This window comes from Heterocephalus glaber, unplaced genomic scaffold (assembly GCF_053883595.1).
Source record: "Heterocephalus glaber isolate CG9 unplaced genomic scaffold, H.glaber_assembly_v1.0 deba00001594, whole genome shotgun sequence".
In the NCBI taxonomy this organism is placed as follows: Eukaryota; Metazoa; Chordata; class Mammalia; order Rodentia; family Bathyergidae; genus Heterocephalus; species Heterocephalus glaber.
Window position 1 is genome coordinate 11,677,388 of NW_028258369.1, and position 19,922 is coordinate 11,697,309.

Genomic DNA, 19,922 nt, shown 5'->3' on the forward strand with positions numbered 1-19,922 from the left:
TACAGCTGGGCTCAGTGGCACATGCCTGTCATCCCAGCCCTTGGGAGGCTGAGGCAGGAGGATTGCTTTAAGTTTGAGGCCAGGCTGGGCTACATAACAAGCTCAAGACCAGCCTGAACTACATTGGGTAACCCTGTCTCAAAAAATGAGCAAAAAAAGAATATATCTGTTTCCATTTATATAAAGAAGCTCAAAAACAGGCAACAGTAATCTAGGATGTAGAAGTTCAGAAAGTAGTTATGGGCTAGAGTGGGGGCCAGGTAGTAACTAGAAGAGGGCAGGAAGGGTTCTCTACGACTTTGATAGTGTTTCTTTTCTTGTTCTGGGTGCCTGTGTTTTCTTTGAGAAAATTTATTGAGTCATATGATTTGTATAGTTCCCTGTAAAGTATGTTATACTTCAAGAAAATCACTATTCCCTTTGTAAAATAGGAAGAAAAGGTCCAAAGGGGTAGGGGTAGTGGGAGGGGCAGGGGAAAGGAAAGAAGGGAAAGGAAAAATGATGAGAAATGGAAAAAATGGAAATAAAGTCTTTGTAAATAGGGAAGGGTGGAGGGCGTGAAGGGAGGGCTAGGAATGGGGAAAAAATAAGAACCAAGATGCATTATGTAAAGGTACAATTCCCAATGAGAAATGTAATTGTGTTGTATACCTACAATGTACCAATAAAAGAATTTAATAAAAAAATCACTATTCCCTTCTCTGATAAAAATATTTTGTTATATTTTTAAATCACTTGCAAAATAATTTTAATGCAGATTTTTAAAAATAGAGTCTGAATAAATATCTATCTGTGGCTCTGAAATGCCATAAGTGACTGATGAAATGAGGCTAGATGGAATTGTATTGGGTCATTAGCAGAAAGAGTCCTATTTCATCATTATATTTCCTCTCAAAAACATTTTTGCCAAAAACACAAAGTGCAAACAACTATCTTGAGACTGCAATTATCTAAAAGGAAGAAATTGACCAAAGTACCCACTTCCACCCACTCCCCACTCCTCAGGTTTGGCTATTCCACCATTCAGGAAGCTTGTGCGGACCATTAAATGCTCTAATTAGTTTCACACATGTGTACTTTCTCAAATCATGCCATTAAAACATCATTCTTTCACCACTATGAAGCATGTTGGCCAGATTATTTAAATATGCTCTTAGATATCATATACATTTTAATTACAGTTAAAAATAGCCCAAATTAAAGAAAAAAATGAGTTTTTAGATATTACACCAATCTTGGAGATAAGAGGCAGATCTTAATTTTCAGGAGAAATACATGCCTTGTAAATAATTATAAGTTTAAAATAATTTTTGAACCACACCTATATTGCCTGTCTCTGATTCAGAATGACTTGATAGAGGATAGATGATAGAAATAGACTGCCCTTTTTATGCTGTTGTAACTGAACACCACAGACTGGATAATTTAGGATGAACACAGATTGATTTGGCTAAGGGTTCTGGAGGCTGTAAAGTCCAAGATCAAGGGGATGTGTCTGGTGAGGGTCTCCTTGCTAATTTATAAATCATAATATGGCTGAAGACATCACATGGAGAGAGAGCATGTGCAATAAAGAAGGCGGAGATTGAATTTATACTTTAAAAGGACACCAGTCTCAAGATAATGAACCCATTTTGATGATAATGGCACTAATCTGTTCAGGAAAGCAGGGCCCCTTTTCACTAATTACCTCCTAAAGGTCCCACCCCTCAACACTGTTGCATTGGGATTTAAGTTTCTAACACAAGAACTTTGGGGGACATATTCAAACCATAGCAGACAGACATACAGACAGGAGAGAGAGAAAGAGGATGGGGAGAGAAGAAAATAGAAACATGTTGGGTCCAAATGCTCTTAATCTGCTATTTTCACCCAGATCCACTGGGTGATGTATATATTCAAGATATATTCATTTCTCAGCACTAACAGTTTTGTGGCTGAAAAATAAGATCTTTACTGAGCTACTATTATGCATCAACAGACGGTGGTTCAAGAAAAGATATTCAACAAATGGATGTTGAACGAAATCTAATTCAGTTGTTTCAAAAGTAAAACATTATATGTCAACGTAGCAGGCACCACACAGACAGGGAAAAGCCAGTTGAATTGATTTCAGCAGTTGTTGGGTGTCACACAAACAATAAAGATGGGCATCTTTTAAATTTCTTAGTGTGCTTCCATCTTTGGGATTTACACTTCTTGATGAGGGCGTTCAGTATTTAATGACTACTTTGCAAAAGACTAAACTTTTTGCTTACCTGGATCTTTCTTATGTAAATGTGTGTAGTTTTCCAACATGAAGGAGAAGAAGTCAGATAGCTGGACAAAATAAAAACACATTAATCAATTAATGAACCCTAAACAGTTACTGTGGCAAATGCTATCAGTACTGTGTGCAAGTTCCTCATCTCCTGGGGCACTCATCTACCAGCTGCTGCCGGTGCCAAGGGTCCCACAGGTCTCTGCCCTTGCAGTTGGGGAGCACTGGGTTGCACCTCCTGGGGTCATAGACAACAACTGAAGGAACTGAATGAAGCACCCAGTCCCCCACCTCCCTGCCCCTATGTGGGACAAACTGGGATGCATTGCACACTTAAGAGCTCCTGATGGGATCAGTCTCGAGTTAGAGCTCTTCAGAAGCACACTTTTGCCTGACATCTTCTCCTGTCCTGTCAGGCTTCCATCACTCCCTTATAGGTTTTCCCGAGAACACTCCCTCAACAAGTCACTCATATCAGAACCCTTGCCTCAGACTCTGCTTCCAGGCAGTTCAATCTAAGACAGCTATGAAATTTTGTTCATTACAATCACTTCTTTTCACTGTGTGGTGAGATTTAAGTGGTGCTTAAAAAGACAACACCGCAGCTCTTAATCAGGGAAAAGGGAACATTCTACTGGAACAAAGTGTATCAATTTAATAGCTGCCAAGAATAAATCCAGAAATTTAACTTTTTAATTTTTCTTAATTATCTTTAAAGATTACAATGTGTTACATAGACATGATTGTTTAAAGCACAACAATCCCAAATGAAGGTGAGAAATCCCTCTGAACAGCCCCACCTTCTCATCAAACTGCTTCTTACCCAGAACTAGCCACTGTGAACAATTTGAGGTGTACCTTTTTCCAGAATTTCACTGTATTTTAAATTTTCTTTTACATATGCATTATTCTACAAGGTGATTTTTTTCTTTTTTTTGTATTAAATTCTTTTATTGGTACATTGTAGGTATACAACACAATTACATTTCTCATTGGGAATTGTACCTTTACGTAATGCATCTTGGTTCTTAATTTTTCCCCATTCCTAGCCCTCCCTGCACGCCCTCCACCCTTCCCTATTTACAAAGACTTTATTTCCATTTTTTCCATTTCTCATCATTTTTCCTTTCCCTTCCTTCCTTTCCCCGGCCCCTCCCACTACCCCTACCCCTTTGGACCTTTTCTTCCTATTTTACGTTATCGATTATTCATTCTAATCATTGGTACATTTTAGGTATACAATATAATGACATTCATCGTTGGAAATTTGCACCTTTACATAGTCTCTCTTGGTTCTTATTTTTCACCCTTGCCCAGCCCTCCCTTCAACCCCTCCAGTCCTCCCTATTTACAAAGATTTTGTTCCCATTTTTCCATTCTCTCATATTAATCCCATTCCCTTCTATCCTTTCCCCTAGCTCTCCCACTTGCTTCCCCTTTGCCCCTTTTCTTCCTATTTCACTTTACCTATTATACATTTAGACCTTATTTACACTTTCAGTTTCTCACACCAGAGAAACTATTCGATATTTTTCATGTGTGTCCTATTTATTTCACTTAAGAGTATGACCTCAATGTGCATCCACTTAGCTATAAATCTCTCTAATTTCTCATTTTTTATGGCTGAGTAGTACTCCATTTTATAAAAAAAACACACTTTCTTTATCCAGTCTCCAGTTGATGGGCATTTGGGCTGTTTCCAAGTTTTAGCTATTACAAACTGTGCTGCTATGAACATGGGCACACATATATCACTGTGGTATGATTCTTTTAATTCTTTGGGGAAGATCCCCAGCAGGGGAATAGCAGGGTCAAATGGGACTTCCAGTCCTAGTTCTTTGAGGTATCTCCACACTGATTTCCACAGTGCTTGCACCAGTCTACACTCCCACCAGCAGTGGAGCAGGGTTCCTCTTTCCCCACAGCCCCGCCAGCATTTCTTATTGGTTGATTTCATGATAGCAGCCATTCTTTCTGGAGTGAAGTGGAATCTCAGTGTTGTTTTCATTTGCATCTCTCAAATGACCAGTGATGTTGAACATTTTTTCATGTATTTATTTGCTATTTCTACTTCTTTATCTGAGAAATGTCTGTTCATTTCAGATGCCCATTTTCGGATTGGGTCTTCAAATTTGGGAGGTCTGATCTTTTTAAGTTCTTTATAGATTTGAGATAGTAGACCTCTGTCTGAGGAAGAGCAGGTGAAGATTTTTTCCCACATTGTGGGTTGTCTCTTCACACTGTTGGTGGTTTCTCTTGCTGTGAAGAAGCCTTTTAATAAGAAGAGATCCCACTTGTTGATTGTTTGTGCTAATACACGGGCAACTGAGGTTTTGTTCATAAAATCTTTTCCTACACTGATGTCTTCAAGGGTTCTACCTAACCTCTGTTCCAACTGGTTCAGAGTTTCTATTTTAATATTTAGAACTTTAATCCATTTTGATTTTAGTTTAGTGCATGGTGAGAGATACAGGTCTAGTTTTAATCTTTGGCAAGTTGAAGCCCAATTTTTCCAGCACCATTTATTAAAGAGGCTATCTTTCCTCCAGTGAGGGTGTTTGGCTCCTTTGTCGAAGATGAGATGGCTGAGTGTGTCTGGCGTTGTTTCTGCATCTTCTAATCTGTTCCACTGGTCCTCAAGCTTGTTTCTTTGCCAGTACCATGCTGTTTTTATCAGAGTAGCTTTGTAGTAGAGTTGCAGGTTGGGGATTGTGATACCCCCTGCCATGTCTCTGTTACCTAGAATTGCTTTTGCTATCCTGGGTCTCTTCTTGTTCCAAATGAATTTTTGGATTGTTTTCTCAAGGTCTATAAAGTATGCTGCTGGGATCTCAATTGGAATTGCATTAAATCTATATAGCAGTTTTGGAAGTATGGCCATTTTCACTATATTAATCCTTCCTACGCAGGAGCAGGGGATGTCTGTCCATTTTCTGATATCATCTTCAATCTCTCTTTTCAGAGTGCCATAGTTTTCAGAGAAGAGGTCTTTGATTTCTTTTGTTAGGATGATTCCTAGGTATTTCAGTTTTTTGGATGCTATTGTGAAAGGAATTATTTGGCCTATTTCTTTCTCAGTGAGTCTGTCATTGGTGTAGAGGAAAGCTATTGATTTTTCTGTGTTGACCTTGTAACCAGCTACTTGACTGAATTTGGTTATTAAGTCTAGAAGACTTTTGGTGGAGTTCTTGGGGTCTTCTCTATAGAGTATCATGTCATCTGCAAATAATGACAATTTGACTTCTTCATTACCTATCTTTATTCCTTTTATTTCTTTCTCTTGTCTAATTGCCGTGACTAATGTTTCCAGAACTATATTGAACAAGAGTGGTGATAGTGGACATCCTTGTCTTGTTCCTGATTTGAGTGTGAAGGATTTCAGTTTTTGACCATTTAGTATGATATTGGCTGTTGGTTTTTCATAGATGGCTTCTAACAGTTTGAGGTAGAGACCATCTATTCCAATTTTTTGTAGGGTTTTTATCATAAATGCATGTTGGATTTTGTCAAATGCTTTTTCTGCATCTATGGAGATAATCATATGGTTGTTGTCCTTGGATCTATTGATATAGTGTATAACATTGATATTGAACCATCCCTGCATCCCTGGGATGAATCCCACTTGATCAGGGTGTATGATCTTCTTGATGATCTTCTGCATTCTGTTTGCCAGTATCTTATTAAGGATTTTTGCATCTATGTTCATTAGTGAGATTGGCCTATAGCTCTCTTTTTCTGTTGGGTCTTTCTCTGCTTTGGGGATCAAGGTAATGCTTGCTTCCAGGAATGAATTTGGGAGTATTGCTTCCTTTTCAATTTCACTGAAGAGTTTAAACAGTAGTGGCAGCAGTTCCTCTCTAAATGTCCTGTAGAATTTAGCAGTGAAGCCATCAGGGCCCGGGCTTTTCTTCGTTGATAAGTTTTTAATTGCATTTTCAATTTCATTGGTTGATATTGGGTTGTTCAGAATTTTGAGGTCTTCTTTGTTCAACTTTGGTAATTCATATGTATCTAGGAATCTGTCCATTTCTTCTGTGTTGTCCATCTTATTGGCATATAGGTTCTAGAAGTAGGTATTGATGATCCTCTGGATTTCTGCTGGGTCTGTTGTCATTTCACCCTTTTCATTCCTAATTGCATGGATTTGGGCCTTTTCTTTCCTTTTTCTGACAAGGTTGGCTAAAGGTTTGTCAATTTTGTTGATTCTTTCAAAGAACCAACTCTTGGCTTCATTGATTTTTTGTATCGTTCTCTTAGTCTCCATTGCATTGATTTCTCCTCTGATCTTTATAATTTCCTCCCTTGTATGAGCTTTGGGGTTGTCATGCTCTTCTTTTTCTAGAAGCTTGAGGTTCAGCATCAGGTTGTTTAATTGGGCTCATTCTGTTTTCCTAATATGCGTATTCACTGCTATGAATTTCCCTCAGAAGACTGCTTTCACTGTGTCCCATAGATTCCAATATGTTGTATTGTCATTGTCATTTAATTGAAGGAACTGTCTGATTTCTTCTTTAATTTCCTCTGTGACCCATTGGTTATTCAGAAGTGTGTTGTTCAATTTCCATGTGTTTATGAAATTTTTTGAGTTTCATTTGCTATGGATCTCCAATTTCATGGCACTATGGTCTGATAATATACAGGGGATAACTTCAATTCCTTTGCACTTACTTAAACATGTTCTATGTGTGAGTATGTGGTCTATTTTGGAGAATGACCCATGTGCAGCTGAGAAGAATGTGTATTCTGATTTTGTGGGGTGGAAGACTCTGTAAACATCTGTTAAGTTCATTTGTTCAAGAGTTCAATTGAGTTCTAGTATTTCATTACTTATTTTTAGTCTAGTTGATCTATCTATTTGTGACAGTGGAGTGTTGAGGTCCCCCACTACAATTGTATTAGTGCATATATGACTTTTCATGTCCGTTAGTATTTGTTTTATATAGTTGGGTGCACTAGTGTTTGGTGCATAGATATTTATGATTGTCATCTCTTCCTCTTGGATTCTTTCCTTTACAAGGATGTAGTGTCCTTCTTCATCTCTCTTAATTAGTGTTGGTTTGAAATCTACTTGATCTGCAAAGAGGATAGCTACTCCTGCTTTTTTTCGGGTTCCTGTCACATGCAGTATTGTTTTCCACCCTTTAACTTTCAGTCTATGAGTTTCCTTTTGAATTAAGTGTGTTTCTTGTATGCAGCATATTGTTGGATTTTGCTTCTTGACCCATTCTGCCAGTCTATTTCTTTTGATTGGTGAATTGAGACCATTAACATTGATGGTTATAACTGAAACGTATTGACTTGTCATTGCCATGACTTTTTCTTTTTGTTGGGTTCTCCCCCTTTACATTTAATTTCTTGTCATGCCAAATGGGTTCATTCTGCTTTGCTTCCTGGGGTTGTGATCCTCAATGTCTGTTCCTAGGCTATTGTGTAAAATTCTTTGGAGTGCTGGTTTGGTATTCACGAAGTTCCTAAGGTGCTCTTTGTCATGAAAGTATCTTATTTCTCCATCCATTTTGAAAGATGGTTTTGCAGGGTACATCAGTCTGGGTTGGAGGCTGTTTTCTTTTAGGGCTTGGAATATGTCACTCCAAGCTCTTCTTGCCTTGATGGTTTGTGTTGAGAAGTCTGCTGTGATTCTGATGGGCTTTCCTTTGTATGTGATTTGTTTCTTTTCTCTCACTGCTTGGAGAACTTTGTTCTTCTGTTGTGTTTCTGGAATCTTAACAATTATATGCCTATGTGTAGATTTTTTTTGATCAAGGCTATTTGGAGTCCTATATGCCTCACTTATCTGTATATCAAGCTCTTTTCCCTTGCTTGGGAAGTTTTCTGCCATTATTTCTGTGAAGAGATTTTTTATGTCATCTGCACTGTCTCCTGTTTCTTCATTGAGCCCAGTCAGTCTTATGTTATTCTTCTTTGCATCATCTAGCAGCTGCTGGATTGATTTCTCATGTTCCCTTATAATTTTGAAGCAATTTTTCTTTTCCTGGTCACTAATTGCAATCTTATCTTCTATATCTGAAATTCTGTCCTCACATTGGCTCATTCTGCTGTGTAGACTTTCAATGGAGTTTTTTATGTCCTGGAAATCTATTTGCATCTGTTTTATGGATTCCATTTGTTTCCTATGTTGGGATTCCATCATGTTCCTCAGCTCCTCTCTAGATTTATTAATCATGTCTTGCACTAGGGGCACAATTTCTCCTGTTATCTGAGAAATTATTTCTGATTTCATTTTTTCGAGATCCCCTTTTGTTGCCAGTTTAGTGGGTCCAGGTGGTTGAGTATCAGAGTGTTCCATTTCATTTCCCCTTGAGGTTGCTGTAGGTGATCTGGAAGTCTGGTTTTGAGACTTATTTACGTGTTTTCTCATTTCGACTGTGCCAGGGGGCTGTTAGCACCTGCACGGATTACCTCCTCTGAGCTGGATGAGGTGGGCCAGGGGCCACGAGCAGCGGTAGGGATTGTGACCCAAAAGCCCTTTCCTGTGGGCTGGGAGCAGTGGGAGGGATGGTTGCCAGGAAGCCCCTTCCTCTGGACCAGGAGCAGTGGGATGGCAGCTCAGAAGCCCCGCCCTCTGGGCCGGGAGTGGTGGGGGGGATGGTGGCCCTGAAGCCCCTTCCTCTGGGCCAGGAGCAGCGGGACAGAAGGTGGCCCAAAAGCCCTTTCCTCTGGGCTAGGAGCAGCGGGAGGGATGGTGACCGGGAAGCCCCATCCTCTGGACCAGGAGCAGAGGGACGACGGCTCAGAAGCCCCTACCTCTGGGCCGGGAACAGCAGGACTCAGTACCTTGGTCTGGTGGTCTGGTGTCCTCTGCGTCTTTGTAGTGTGGAACCAGGTGGCTCCCTGTCTGCAGCGGGGTGATTCGGTGTCTTCCGCGTGACTCAGGACCTTGGTAGGGCATGCACAGACCTTCCTGTGTGCAGTGGGCTGATTCGGCATGTTCTGTGCGACTCAGGACCTTGGTAGGGCATGTGCTGACCTGCCTGTCTGCAACGGGCTGATTCGGCATGTTCTGTGCGACCAAGGTGATTTTTTTCGTCAACAACTATATTGGAGCTCTTTCCAAGATCTTTTTTTTCTTTTTTTGGTACCGACAATCGAACTCAGGACCTTGCGCTTTCCAGTCAGGTGGCAGAACCACTGAGCTAAATCCCCGGCCCCAGCATCTTTTTGTATTGTTAAAAAAATTCCCATTTTATTAATAAGTATTAAAGCTAGATTTATGAATCTTTGTGGCAAGATTTAAAAAGGCCTTTCTCACTAATGTATATTTTCTTCCAGAACTTTCATAGGTTTGTTCCGTGAAAATTCTTCCATTTTTTTAACTTCTTAAAGTATTTTTTCCCTTTATAAAGTAACTACTTTTCACTAGGGCATATACACAAAAATAGAATAAGACTATTTTTATTAGTTAACTAGACATCTGGTAGCCCTCTGAAAAATGTGAACTTCAAAAGTGAGAAACACCATCCACTTCCCAAACCACACTCTCTCAACAGCTTGTTCCAAGGCAATGTCACTACATCTTCTATTAAAGCCTTTCGTGCTGGGCTTGGTGACACACGCCTGTAATCCCAGCACTCTGGGAGGCTGAGGCAGGAGAATGGCAAGTTTGAACCCAGCCTGCACGAGACGCTGTCTCAAAATAAAAAATGAGGGCCAGGGATTTAGCTCAGTGGTTCCGCCGCCTGCCTTGCAAGTGCAAGGACCCGAGTTCGATCCCCGGTACCAAAAAAAAAAAAATGAAAAGGACTGGGGATCTAGCTCAGTGCAAAGGCCCTGGCTTCGATGCCAAGTAATTCTCAAAAGGGAAAACACAAAAACCTTTATCCAAGGTTCCTCAGCTTAAAATTGACCCAAATTTTCATTCTTTCAATAACAAGAAGTAAAGAGAAACATTTTATCCAAAAGAGACAAGCTTGCAAAACAGACCTGCATTTGGCTTTGTTCATCAGCATATTCAATGGACTCAAAGATGGCAAGGGCATATTGCTGTCTGGCCCTCAGCCAAGCTCTGCAACCTCGGTACCAGTTCTGGATGACTAATGCGGCTTTCAGTGCTGCAGATATGAAAGTCAGAGAAAAATGGTTGCTATGCAGCTCTTTGGGGAAAGTAGGCGCTTCAACAAAAACCAGTCAGTCCACTTGGATTCCTAGGTTCTGAGAATATAAAATGTACAATGAGATTGCCTCTTTTTTTTTGTTTTGGTAAGGGGATTTAACTCGGGTCCTTGTGCTTGCACAGCAGGCAGCGAAACCACTGAGCTAAATCCCCGACCCACCTCTATTTTTTTTTTTATGAAAATGTCCTCAAGTCTCAAACACAGAGAATAATGATGACATAGCCATTAAGGGTAGAAATTTCAGAATAAGAGTGCCTAAATTTGAACCATAGCCCTGCTAATTTCTGTCTGCGTGACTTTGAGAAGTTATTAAAACTCTAAGCACCTTGGTTTCCTCATCTGTAAAATGGGGATAATAACAGCACCCACCTCTGGCACTGCTTAGAAGTATTCCATTCTTCACTGTACTGTATTCTTCAAAGAATATCCATAAAGGAGACATATGGAGGACTGGGGATGTAGCACAGAAGCAGAGTGTTTGCCTAGCATGCACAAGGCCCTGGGTTCAATCCCATGCACTATTAAAAAATATTTTTTAAAAAGGGACATAATGGAGATGTAATTGCTTCTCTGTGGTGGTAGGAAGTCTGATAACACCACAGCCTGGCTGTCCACCTCTAGGGAAGGGAATGTGAATCTGTGATGGGTGCATACCATGGAGTATAATGCCACAACTGGAAGCAATCAATTAAATAAACCCATAGTAGTGTGTGTAGGCCTTAAAACCAGTGCTTCCATTAAAAAAGTTAATAAAAGTCAGACAGAATAAAATACAACATAATACTATTTTATATCAATTAAAAGTATACATACACAAAATTGTAATATACATTTCAAAAGAGTATAAACAAAGGAAAGTTACTACATGCAGTACATTGGTAATTTATAAGGCAGGCAAATGCACATGATAAATGGATAAAAGAGAATAAACAAAATAATTAATATAAAAAAGGACTTGTACAGATCAATGATGGGAATGTACAATGAACTGAGAAGTTTGATTCACTCTACTTTCTATACCTGAGAGCCAATAGGCATAAGACAGATGGATAAATAACACACCTTACTCCCTCACAGAGTTACTTAAAGACAAAATGAGACACTATAGGTGAAGAGCTGAGCCTAATGCGTGCTGTGAAGCATATGGTAAACAAACAGCAGCTTTAAGTATTATTTTGTTTGTGGACTATTCAGGCACACTGTCTCTTGTGTGGAGCTGGGCAGCCTTTGAATCATCCTGTAGTTTCACAGTACTAAAGAAAGATCAGGTGAGAGATAATGAGGTTTAAAATATAGTCTCTTATGCCTCCTCAAGTTTTAGACTGAAGAACAATCAACAACAGCTGGCTCCTTTTATTCACGCTGTCATTTTTCCCAGTTAGCACATAAAAATTAAGCGTTGACTATAACAACAATATTCTGAAAGCAGAGGTCCCACCTCCAGTAACAGCATGCTTTGCTTTGGTATTGTGTGGTACACCGAATATCTGCCAGGACCTGGTCACTCTAGAATAATGGGTTCCAGAGACTCTTGTTTCATTATTCAGCTTCCAGAAAACTTGGGAAAATAGGCTTAAGGTCAAGTATCATGATCTTTACAGAGTGATTTGTTCAATATTGCAAAGCAAAGAAGTAGTAACACCATGGCCAAAGTCTCAAGTATTCTCTAGATAGCATTATGGTGAGCTCAGGCTCACCCGAACTGCCTGTGCCATGGGACAGTCACTGTCATGAAGAACCAATCCCCTTCCCTCATGGGTTCCTGTTTTTCCAAGCACAATGGTGTCATTCCTGTGAAGTGCACTGAGCACTTACTGAGAACTAGGCAATGTGTGAATTCCTGCAATCCTCACTACACTGTGAAACTGAGAGAGGCTGAGGAACTAACTTAGGCTCACTTAACCAGCAAGTGGAAATGGATGCAAGGATTGGGACCCAGGTCTGGCTGATTCCAGAGACCAAGATTTTAACCTCCGAACAGCTATTGTTTTTTTCTGTGCCTCATTTTCTTCACTGTACAATAATGTAGTGGCAAAAATGATGACTGAAGTCTCTTCTGTTTAGTTTTAGCAACCTCAATAATAAATAGCCAAGCTTATTATTTCTAATTAACAAACAGCTACCATATGTTAAGAGTTTACCACTCTGTATGTTTCAGAGTTCTCTCTGTTAGTTACATAGTAACACTTTGATACCTACTGGACAGTTCTTTACATTCAAATTCTCCCTATTCAAATCCTTGTAGTTTAGACTAGCCCCCAGCCTGGTCTCAGCAGGGTAGGGAAAGTAGGCCCTATTTAGGCCTCAAGCTCCTTACTTCCTGAGTGCTCCAACTCTGCCCCCTACACTGGAATTTTGAGTACTTGTGCAGTAGTTGAGAAAGTGGGCTTTGATCCACATCTCATTGTTGTTCCTCCAGCATACAGTTCCCTCTAAAACCTTACCCGGACATGGTGAAGCAGTAAGCAGTGGTGGATCAGCCTCTCTGAGACTCAGAATGCAGACAATGGAATATAATAATTTGGGGAAGAAAAGGAGGGAGGTGAATCCCCGGGACCCAGGAAGGATCGGAAGGGAGAACTGAAGCCCATAGAGGCAGACCTCAATGCAGAAAAAGGAGGTTGCAAACTACACTTTCTCCCTAACTCCCAGCTCAGCTCGAATATCTGGACACAGTGAAGGTGGGGGACCCCAGAGGCCTCCACAGAGAAATGCACCAGTGGAACAGAACAGTGAATGCTGTGAACTACAACAGCTGGTGAGTGACCCTAGTCTCAGCATTATCCTGGAGTGGGAGGTTGGCCAGATGCCATTTTAGAGAGGGACTAACTGAACCAGGACTCAGAGCAGTCATGGGTTTATTCCCTCTCAGGGCTCTCAGTGACTGGGTGAGGTACAACCTCAGGAGACACCCAGGGTCAGGGAGCCGAGGTCAGGCTGGCAAGAGATACCCAGAATGTTGTAGGCTAAACAAGTCAGGCCCCAACCCACAACCAGAGGCCAGGATCAGCCTGAATTTCTGTGGAGCTGAAAGCACTAAAAAAGGTATCCTGCCTGATTCCTACTGCAGGCTTTTTGAGATTATGCAGTACCCTGCCCTAATCCTACTGCAGGCTTGCTAGGATCATTCAGCATAGATTTGGCCTCTGACACCTTTGTCTACCAGTGAAAGCAGAGATACGCCCTTAAAGGGACACTACCACAAAACTGTAGACCCCAGAAGATAACTACAGGCTTGAAATCACACAGAAATCTCATTTTTTTCTCTTTGCTATTTTTCCTTTTTTCTTAATTGTTGTTGTTTCATGAATGTAAACACTGTTTTTTCAGGGTTTTTTGGTTTTGTTAGGCCTTATTTTTGCCTTTTCCCTCTTTCCTTCCTTTCTTCACCAGTCCTTCAGTAATCTTCCTTTGTCCTTTGGCTTTACTTCTAATCTTTCTCTTCTTTTATTTTTCTATTTTTTCCTCTTATCCCTTTTAAATTTTCTCCCCTGAGAGTAAAATCACTGTATTGAGGGGATAATTATTATATATAATTTTCTGATTTGTTCTAGATTTTGCTATATAACTATAAATCTTATACCCATGGTTTAAGGTGGCAAATTAACAGTTACCAAAGTTTGTCATTTTCTAGACTGTACTTGATGCTATTATTATTACTGATTGTACTATTTTAGCCATGGTGACATAGTTGGTATGATCAGTTGTTCTTCCTTATATACCAATGCCAAGATTGTCTGGAGGTCATAAACAATACCATAGGCCAGCACCAAAGAACTAGGTGCTATCCCAAATAGGCAGCAATTTCTCATCCCTAATAAATTGAAGAGGCAGGATCTTGGGACACACTCAAAAGCCAAAACCCAGCTATACCTAGAAGACATCTCTGAAAAGTAGTCATTTTCTAAGGAGTTCTCAATACTAGTAACAAAGCTATATACTATAAGCAATTTACAAGCATCAATGCAGAAAACAAATTTTAAAAAATAGAAAATGAGATGACATGGAAGCAAGATGCAGCCTTGACCTCAAGTTCACCCAAGACAAATCCAGGGGGCATTGAAGTAGAAGAAATCAAAAGCCACCCAGCTGAAATTTCGGAAATGGTAGCAGAATGAAGAAAGCAGATGAGGCTCTAGAGAAAAATAACTCAGAATAGTCACACAGATGACTAAAGAGATGATGACCATAATGAAGGACATGGTTAGTGAATCTAGAGTAGATACAGACTTTTAAAAAAATAGAAGAGCTTAAGAAAGCAATGGAAACTATGAATGCCCAACATAGCAAAGAACTGCATTCCATGAAACAGATGATTCAAACAGATATCCAGGAGATTAAAAATTCTATTGAAAGTATATGCAGCAGATTCAACCAATGTGAGGACAGAACATCAGATCTAGAAGACAGGTTTGCAGTTAGCAATCATCAAATGAAGACTTTTTTAAAATAGCAAGGGACCACAAAAAAGCAACCCAACAGCTGCTAGACGATGCAAAGAAGAATAACATAAGACTGATAGGAATCGGTGAAAAAATCAGAAGATAGCACAAAGGACATAAAAAACCTGTTCACAGGTAATGGCAGAAAACTTCTTAAGCATGAAAAAATAATTTGACATACAGATAAGTGAGGCATATAGAACTCTAATTAGCCATAATCAGAAAAAATTTACATGAAGGCATATAATAGTCAAATTCCAGAAATTCAACACAAGAATTGAATGTTAAAATCTGTTAGAGAAAAAAAAATCATAAATAAAGGAAAACCCATCAGAATCACAGCAGACTTTTCCACTCAAATCCTTAAGTCAAGGAGAGATGGGAGTGAAGTATTTCAAGCCCTAAAAGAAAACAACCTCCAACCCAGATTGATGTACTATGCAAAATTATCATTCAAAATCAATGAAGAAATAAGATGCTTTCATGACAAAGAACAACTAAAGAAATTCATGACCAACAAATGCACTCCAAAAAGTTCTGAAAAATATTCTAGAAAAAGACAACAATTCCATGAATCCCAATAGAATGAATCTACCAGGTATGACAAGCAATTAAACAGTGGGGAAATAGGGAAACCAACAACAGGAAAATAATATGACAAGGATAGGTCAATACATATCAGTTATATCTATCAATGTAAATGGTCTAAATTCACCAATCAAAAGAAACAGACTGGCAGAATGGATCAAGAAACAAGATCCAACAATATGCTGCATACAAGAAACACATATAATTCAAAAAGAAATGCATACACTGAAAGCCAAAGGATGGAAAACAGTATTCCATGAAACAAGAACCTAGAAAAAAAAGCAAGAGTAGCTAGTCTATTTGCAGACAATGTGGGATTTCAAGCCAAGACTAATCAGAAGAGATAAGGAAGGGCATTACATACTTGTTAATGGAACAATCCAAGAAGAAGAGATAACAATCAAAAATATATATGCACCAAACCACTGTGGAAATCAGTGTGGAGATTTTTCAAAGAAATTTTTTGACTCAGATGTACCTCTTCTTGGTATCTTCCTGAAAGTATTAAAGACATCATATGCACACCCATGTTTATAGCAACACAGTTTGTAACAGCTAAATCTTGGAAACAGCCCAAATGCCCATCAACTGATGAGTGGATAAAGAAGATGTGGGGTTTTTTTTAATTGCAATGGAGTACTCCCCTGCCATAAAGAAGGATGAGCTTCAGACATTTATAGCTAAATGGATGGACCTTGAGACCATACTCTTAAGTGAAATAAATCGGACACATATATTTAAATACCACATTGTTTCTCTGGTGTGAGAAATTGAATGTGGAAATAAGAACTGAGATATATAATGGATGTTGGGAAATAGGAAGAAAGTGTTCAAATGGGAAGGGGAACAAGGGAGGAGGGAGGGAGAAAGGAAGGAACCAACAAGAAAAAAGTGAAAATAGAAGGAAAAAATGGAAACAAAGCTTTTGTACATAGTGGGGGAGGGGGCTTGAGGGGGGTAATGGATAAAATACAATGAAATTTATGAAAAGAAATCTATGCACCAAATACCAGAGCACCTAACTATATAAAACAAACATCAGGGCTGGGGATTTAGCTCAGTGGTTCCGCTGCCTGCCTTGCAAGCACAAGGTCCTGAGTTCAATCCCCGGTACCAAAAAAACCCAAAAAACAAAAAACAAAAAACCTAAAACAAACATTAATGGACATGAAAAATCAAATAAGCACTAATATAACTGCAATAGGGGATCTCAATACCCCACTGTCACAAATAAACAGATCAACTAGACAAAAAAATCAACAAAGAAATATCAGAGCTGAACTAAACTTTTGAACAAATGGACTTGGTAGATGTTATGGCCTGTGTCTAGCCATCTCCCCAAAGCCTCATGTAGTCATAGGGATACTTTTCAGAGGTGGCTAGATCTAGAGAGTATAGGGCTGGCAGCAAGGGCATGTGATTACTAAATCAGTCCACTGATTCGTTTGGTATAGTTCTGTCTAGGATTAAGGGTGTGAGCCTAGGGTGAGTAACCTGCATAAAATATAAGGGACAGAAAGAGAGCTAATATGCTCTTGCCTGCCTGTTTCCCTGAACTATTTCTCCTCTGCCATGCCCCTCTGCCATGCTACCCTGCCTTGGAGCCAGGTGACTATGGACTGAAACCTCTACAAACGGTAAGTGAAATAAACTTTTCTTCCTTTAACTTTGGGTGTCGGGTATTTTGTCTCAGCAATGGGAAAAGCAACAGGAAAAGTAACTAAAATAGTAGATATCTACAGAGTGTTTAGGCCTACAAAAACAGAAAAAAAAACTTTAGAGAAGATCTAATACCCCTACTCCTCAAGCTCTTTAATGAAATTGAAAGGGAAGGGCCAGGGATTTAGCTCAGTGGTTCTGCCGCGTGCCTTGCAAGCGGAAGGACCCGAGTTCGATCCCCAGTACCAAAAAAAAAAAAAAAAAAAAAAAAAAAAGGCAAGGCAGGGGGTATTACAATCCCTGACTTAAAATTATATAACAAAGTACTGTGATAAAAATAGCATGGTACTGGCAAAAACAAAAACAAGAAAACCCCACAAAACCCTGAGGATCGAAAGAACAGAACAGAAGATACAGCCACTTTATCTTTGACACTCAGCCACCTTATCTTTGACAAAGTGGCCAAATACCTTCACTGGAAGAAAGATAGCCTCTTTAATAAATGGTGCTGGGAAAACTGGCTTTCACATGCTGAAGATTAAAATTAGACCCATATCTCTCACCATGCATTAAAATAAAATTGAAATGGATCAAAGATCTAAATATTAAAACAAACATTTAATCTGCTAGAAGGCAAAACTCTTGAAGACATAAGTGTAGACAAAGACTTTATGAACGAAATCCTGATCACACAGGAAATAATACAAAGAATCAACAAGTGAGATCTCATGATGTTAAAAATCTTTTTCACAGTAAAAGAAACCATCAACAGAGTGAAGAGACAACCCACAGAATGGGAAAAAAATTACCAGCTGTTCCTCAGACAAAGGACTAATACTTAGAATATATAAAGAACTCAAAAAAATCAGACCCCCCAAATTTAAAGACCCAATACAAAAATGGGCGTCTGAAATGAAGACACTTCTCAGATGAAGTAGAAATAGCAAATAAATATATGAAAAAATGTTCAACATTATTGATCAGTTGTGAGATGCAAATTAAAACAACCCTGAGATTCCATCACACTCCAGAAAGAATGACTGTCATCAAGAAATCAACCAACAACATATGCTGGTGAGGCTGTGGAAAAAAAGGAACCCTTCTCCATTGTTGGTAGAAATATAAATTGGTGCAACCAATATGGAAATCAGTATGGAGATTCTGCAAAAAACTAAAACTAGAGGACCTATTTGATCCAGCTACCCCGCTTCTTGGTATCTTCCCAAAAGAGTTAAAAGCATCATGCCACAGCAATATATGCACACCCATGTTTATAACAGCACAATTTGTAGTAGTTGAATCTTAGAAACAGCCCAGATGTTTTATATACAATGGAGTACTGCTTTCCCACAAAGAAGGATAAACTTGAAACATTTTTAGGTAAATGGATGCACCTTGAGACCATACTTTTAAGTGAAATAAACTGGACATGCATTGTTATCAGGATCAAAAGGATGATAGATATTGGGAAGTAGGAGGAAAATGTTAAAATGGAAAGCAGAACAAGGGAGGAGAGACGGGGAAGGGAAGGAAGGGGGAAAAAAGAATTAAGATCTGTTATGTACATGTACCAATCCCCATGATAAATGTGATCATTATGTACTGCATATGTGTACTAATAAAAATTTTTAACGAACATGGGGATTTTGAGAAGGATTAAGGGCAATGTGTCTTTTACTGTAATAATTTTTAAAATTGAAAACAAAACAAAACCTTGCCCGATGTTTAAGAGCCCATTCACCCACTGCAGGGCAACACTCAGCAGCTGAAGACCCTTCTCCAGAACAGAAACCTCCTAAGTGGCAAGGAGAAGCACCCAGATATGCTAGACCCTACCCCAGGGGACTGCTGGCTCCAGCACCCCCAAACCTGCTCAGAGTCAAAGATCTGTGCCGTCCAGCTCTGGACAGCTTAGATCTGTTTGGAATATTGCTGCTTCATCTTCACCATAAAACAGGAACTGTATTTGTCACATTAATTCTATTCAGGAAAAAACAAAAAGCTATTTCTGTATGTGTCCCAAGGCTTTAATAAGTTACCTGGCCAATTTTCTGTGATCAGCACAAGTGGTTCCTTTATTACTAAGCTGGATTTGTTCTGTTTTTTAAAAAATAGATTCTTTTTTATATTTTTCAATAAATTAAATATCTAGGTAGGGGGGTAAGTGAAAAAAACAAATAAATTCAGACCATTAGCTTTGTTCCAGAAACTGTACCTGATGCTTTATGTGGATTGTCGAATTTGATTTGATTTAATCCTAACAATCCTATGAACTGCCATTATCCTTATTTTACAGATAAGGAAACCATGAGCTGATATAATTTGTTTGGAGTCACAGTGCTTGCTGATGGGAGAATGTAGATGCAAATCCGGGTCTCTATAGTTCCAGAGCCTGGGTGCATAACCATTGCACTATACAATCAAAAGTGGCATTTGGAATCTGCCAAAAAAACTGAGGTAATATGTAGAGCAGTACCTCTTTACCACACTTCTTTCCCTTACATTCTCTATTCTCATCACCCGAACTATTGTTCTCCATAGAACTCTTTACTACCTGACATTCTTATGGTCATATGTTCACGTATTTGTTGCCTATCTTCCCCAGCTATCTAAGCTACATGAAAATAGAGACTTTGTTTTGCTCACTGTTACAACCCCGCCACCTGGAGAAAGGCCTGGCAAAGCAAATGGATGGATGGATGGATGGGGCTGTTATAGAAGTACATAGTAATGTACTAGTAATGTGTTGACACATGTATTAGTAATATATTCATTGATTGATATACAACGTTTATCACATTGTCAGGCATATAGGAAGCACTGGATAAGTGGTAGAAACTT

The 19,922-nt window shown here is 39.3% G+C and overlaps 1 protein-coding gene across 7 annotated transcripts in view; it reads right to left on the bottom strand.

Annotated features, from left to right (window-relative positions):
* The window catches only part of Ppef1 (protein phosphatase with EF-hand domain 1), a 146,023-nt gene that overhangs the window by 74,104 nt on the left and 51,997 nt on the right, over positions 1-19,922 (bottom strand). For 3 of the 7 annotated variants that reach the window (XM_087193672.1, XM_021245365.2, XM_087193673.1), the window contains 2 exons: positions 10,202-10,329; positions 2,259-2,319 (listed from right to left, as the gene is read on the bottom strand). The exons of 2 other annotated variants lie outside the window; for them this stretch is intronic. In XM_087193672.1, the coding sequence (XP_087049798.1) occupies positions 2,259-2,319; positions 10,202-10,329 (189 nt within the window). Of the gene's footprint in view, positions 1-2,258; positions 2,320-10,201; positions 10,332-19,922 lie in introns of those variants that run through there. 2 more of the 7 variants (XM_087193675.1, XM_087193676.1) reach the window with 2 other exon arrangements.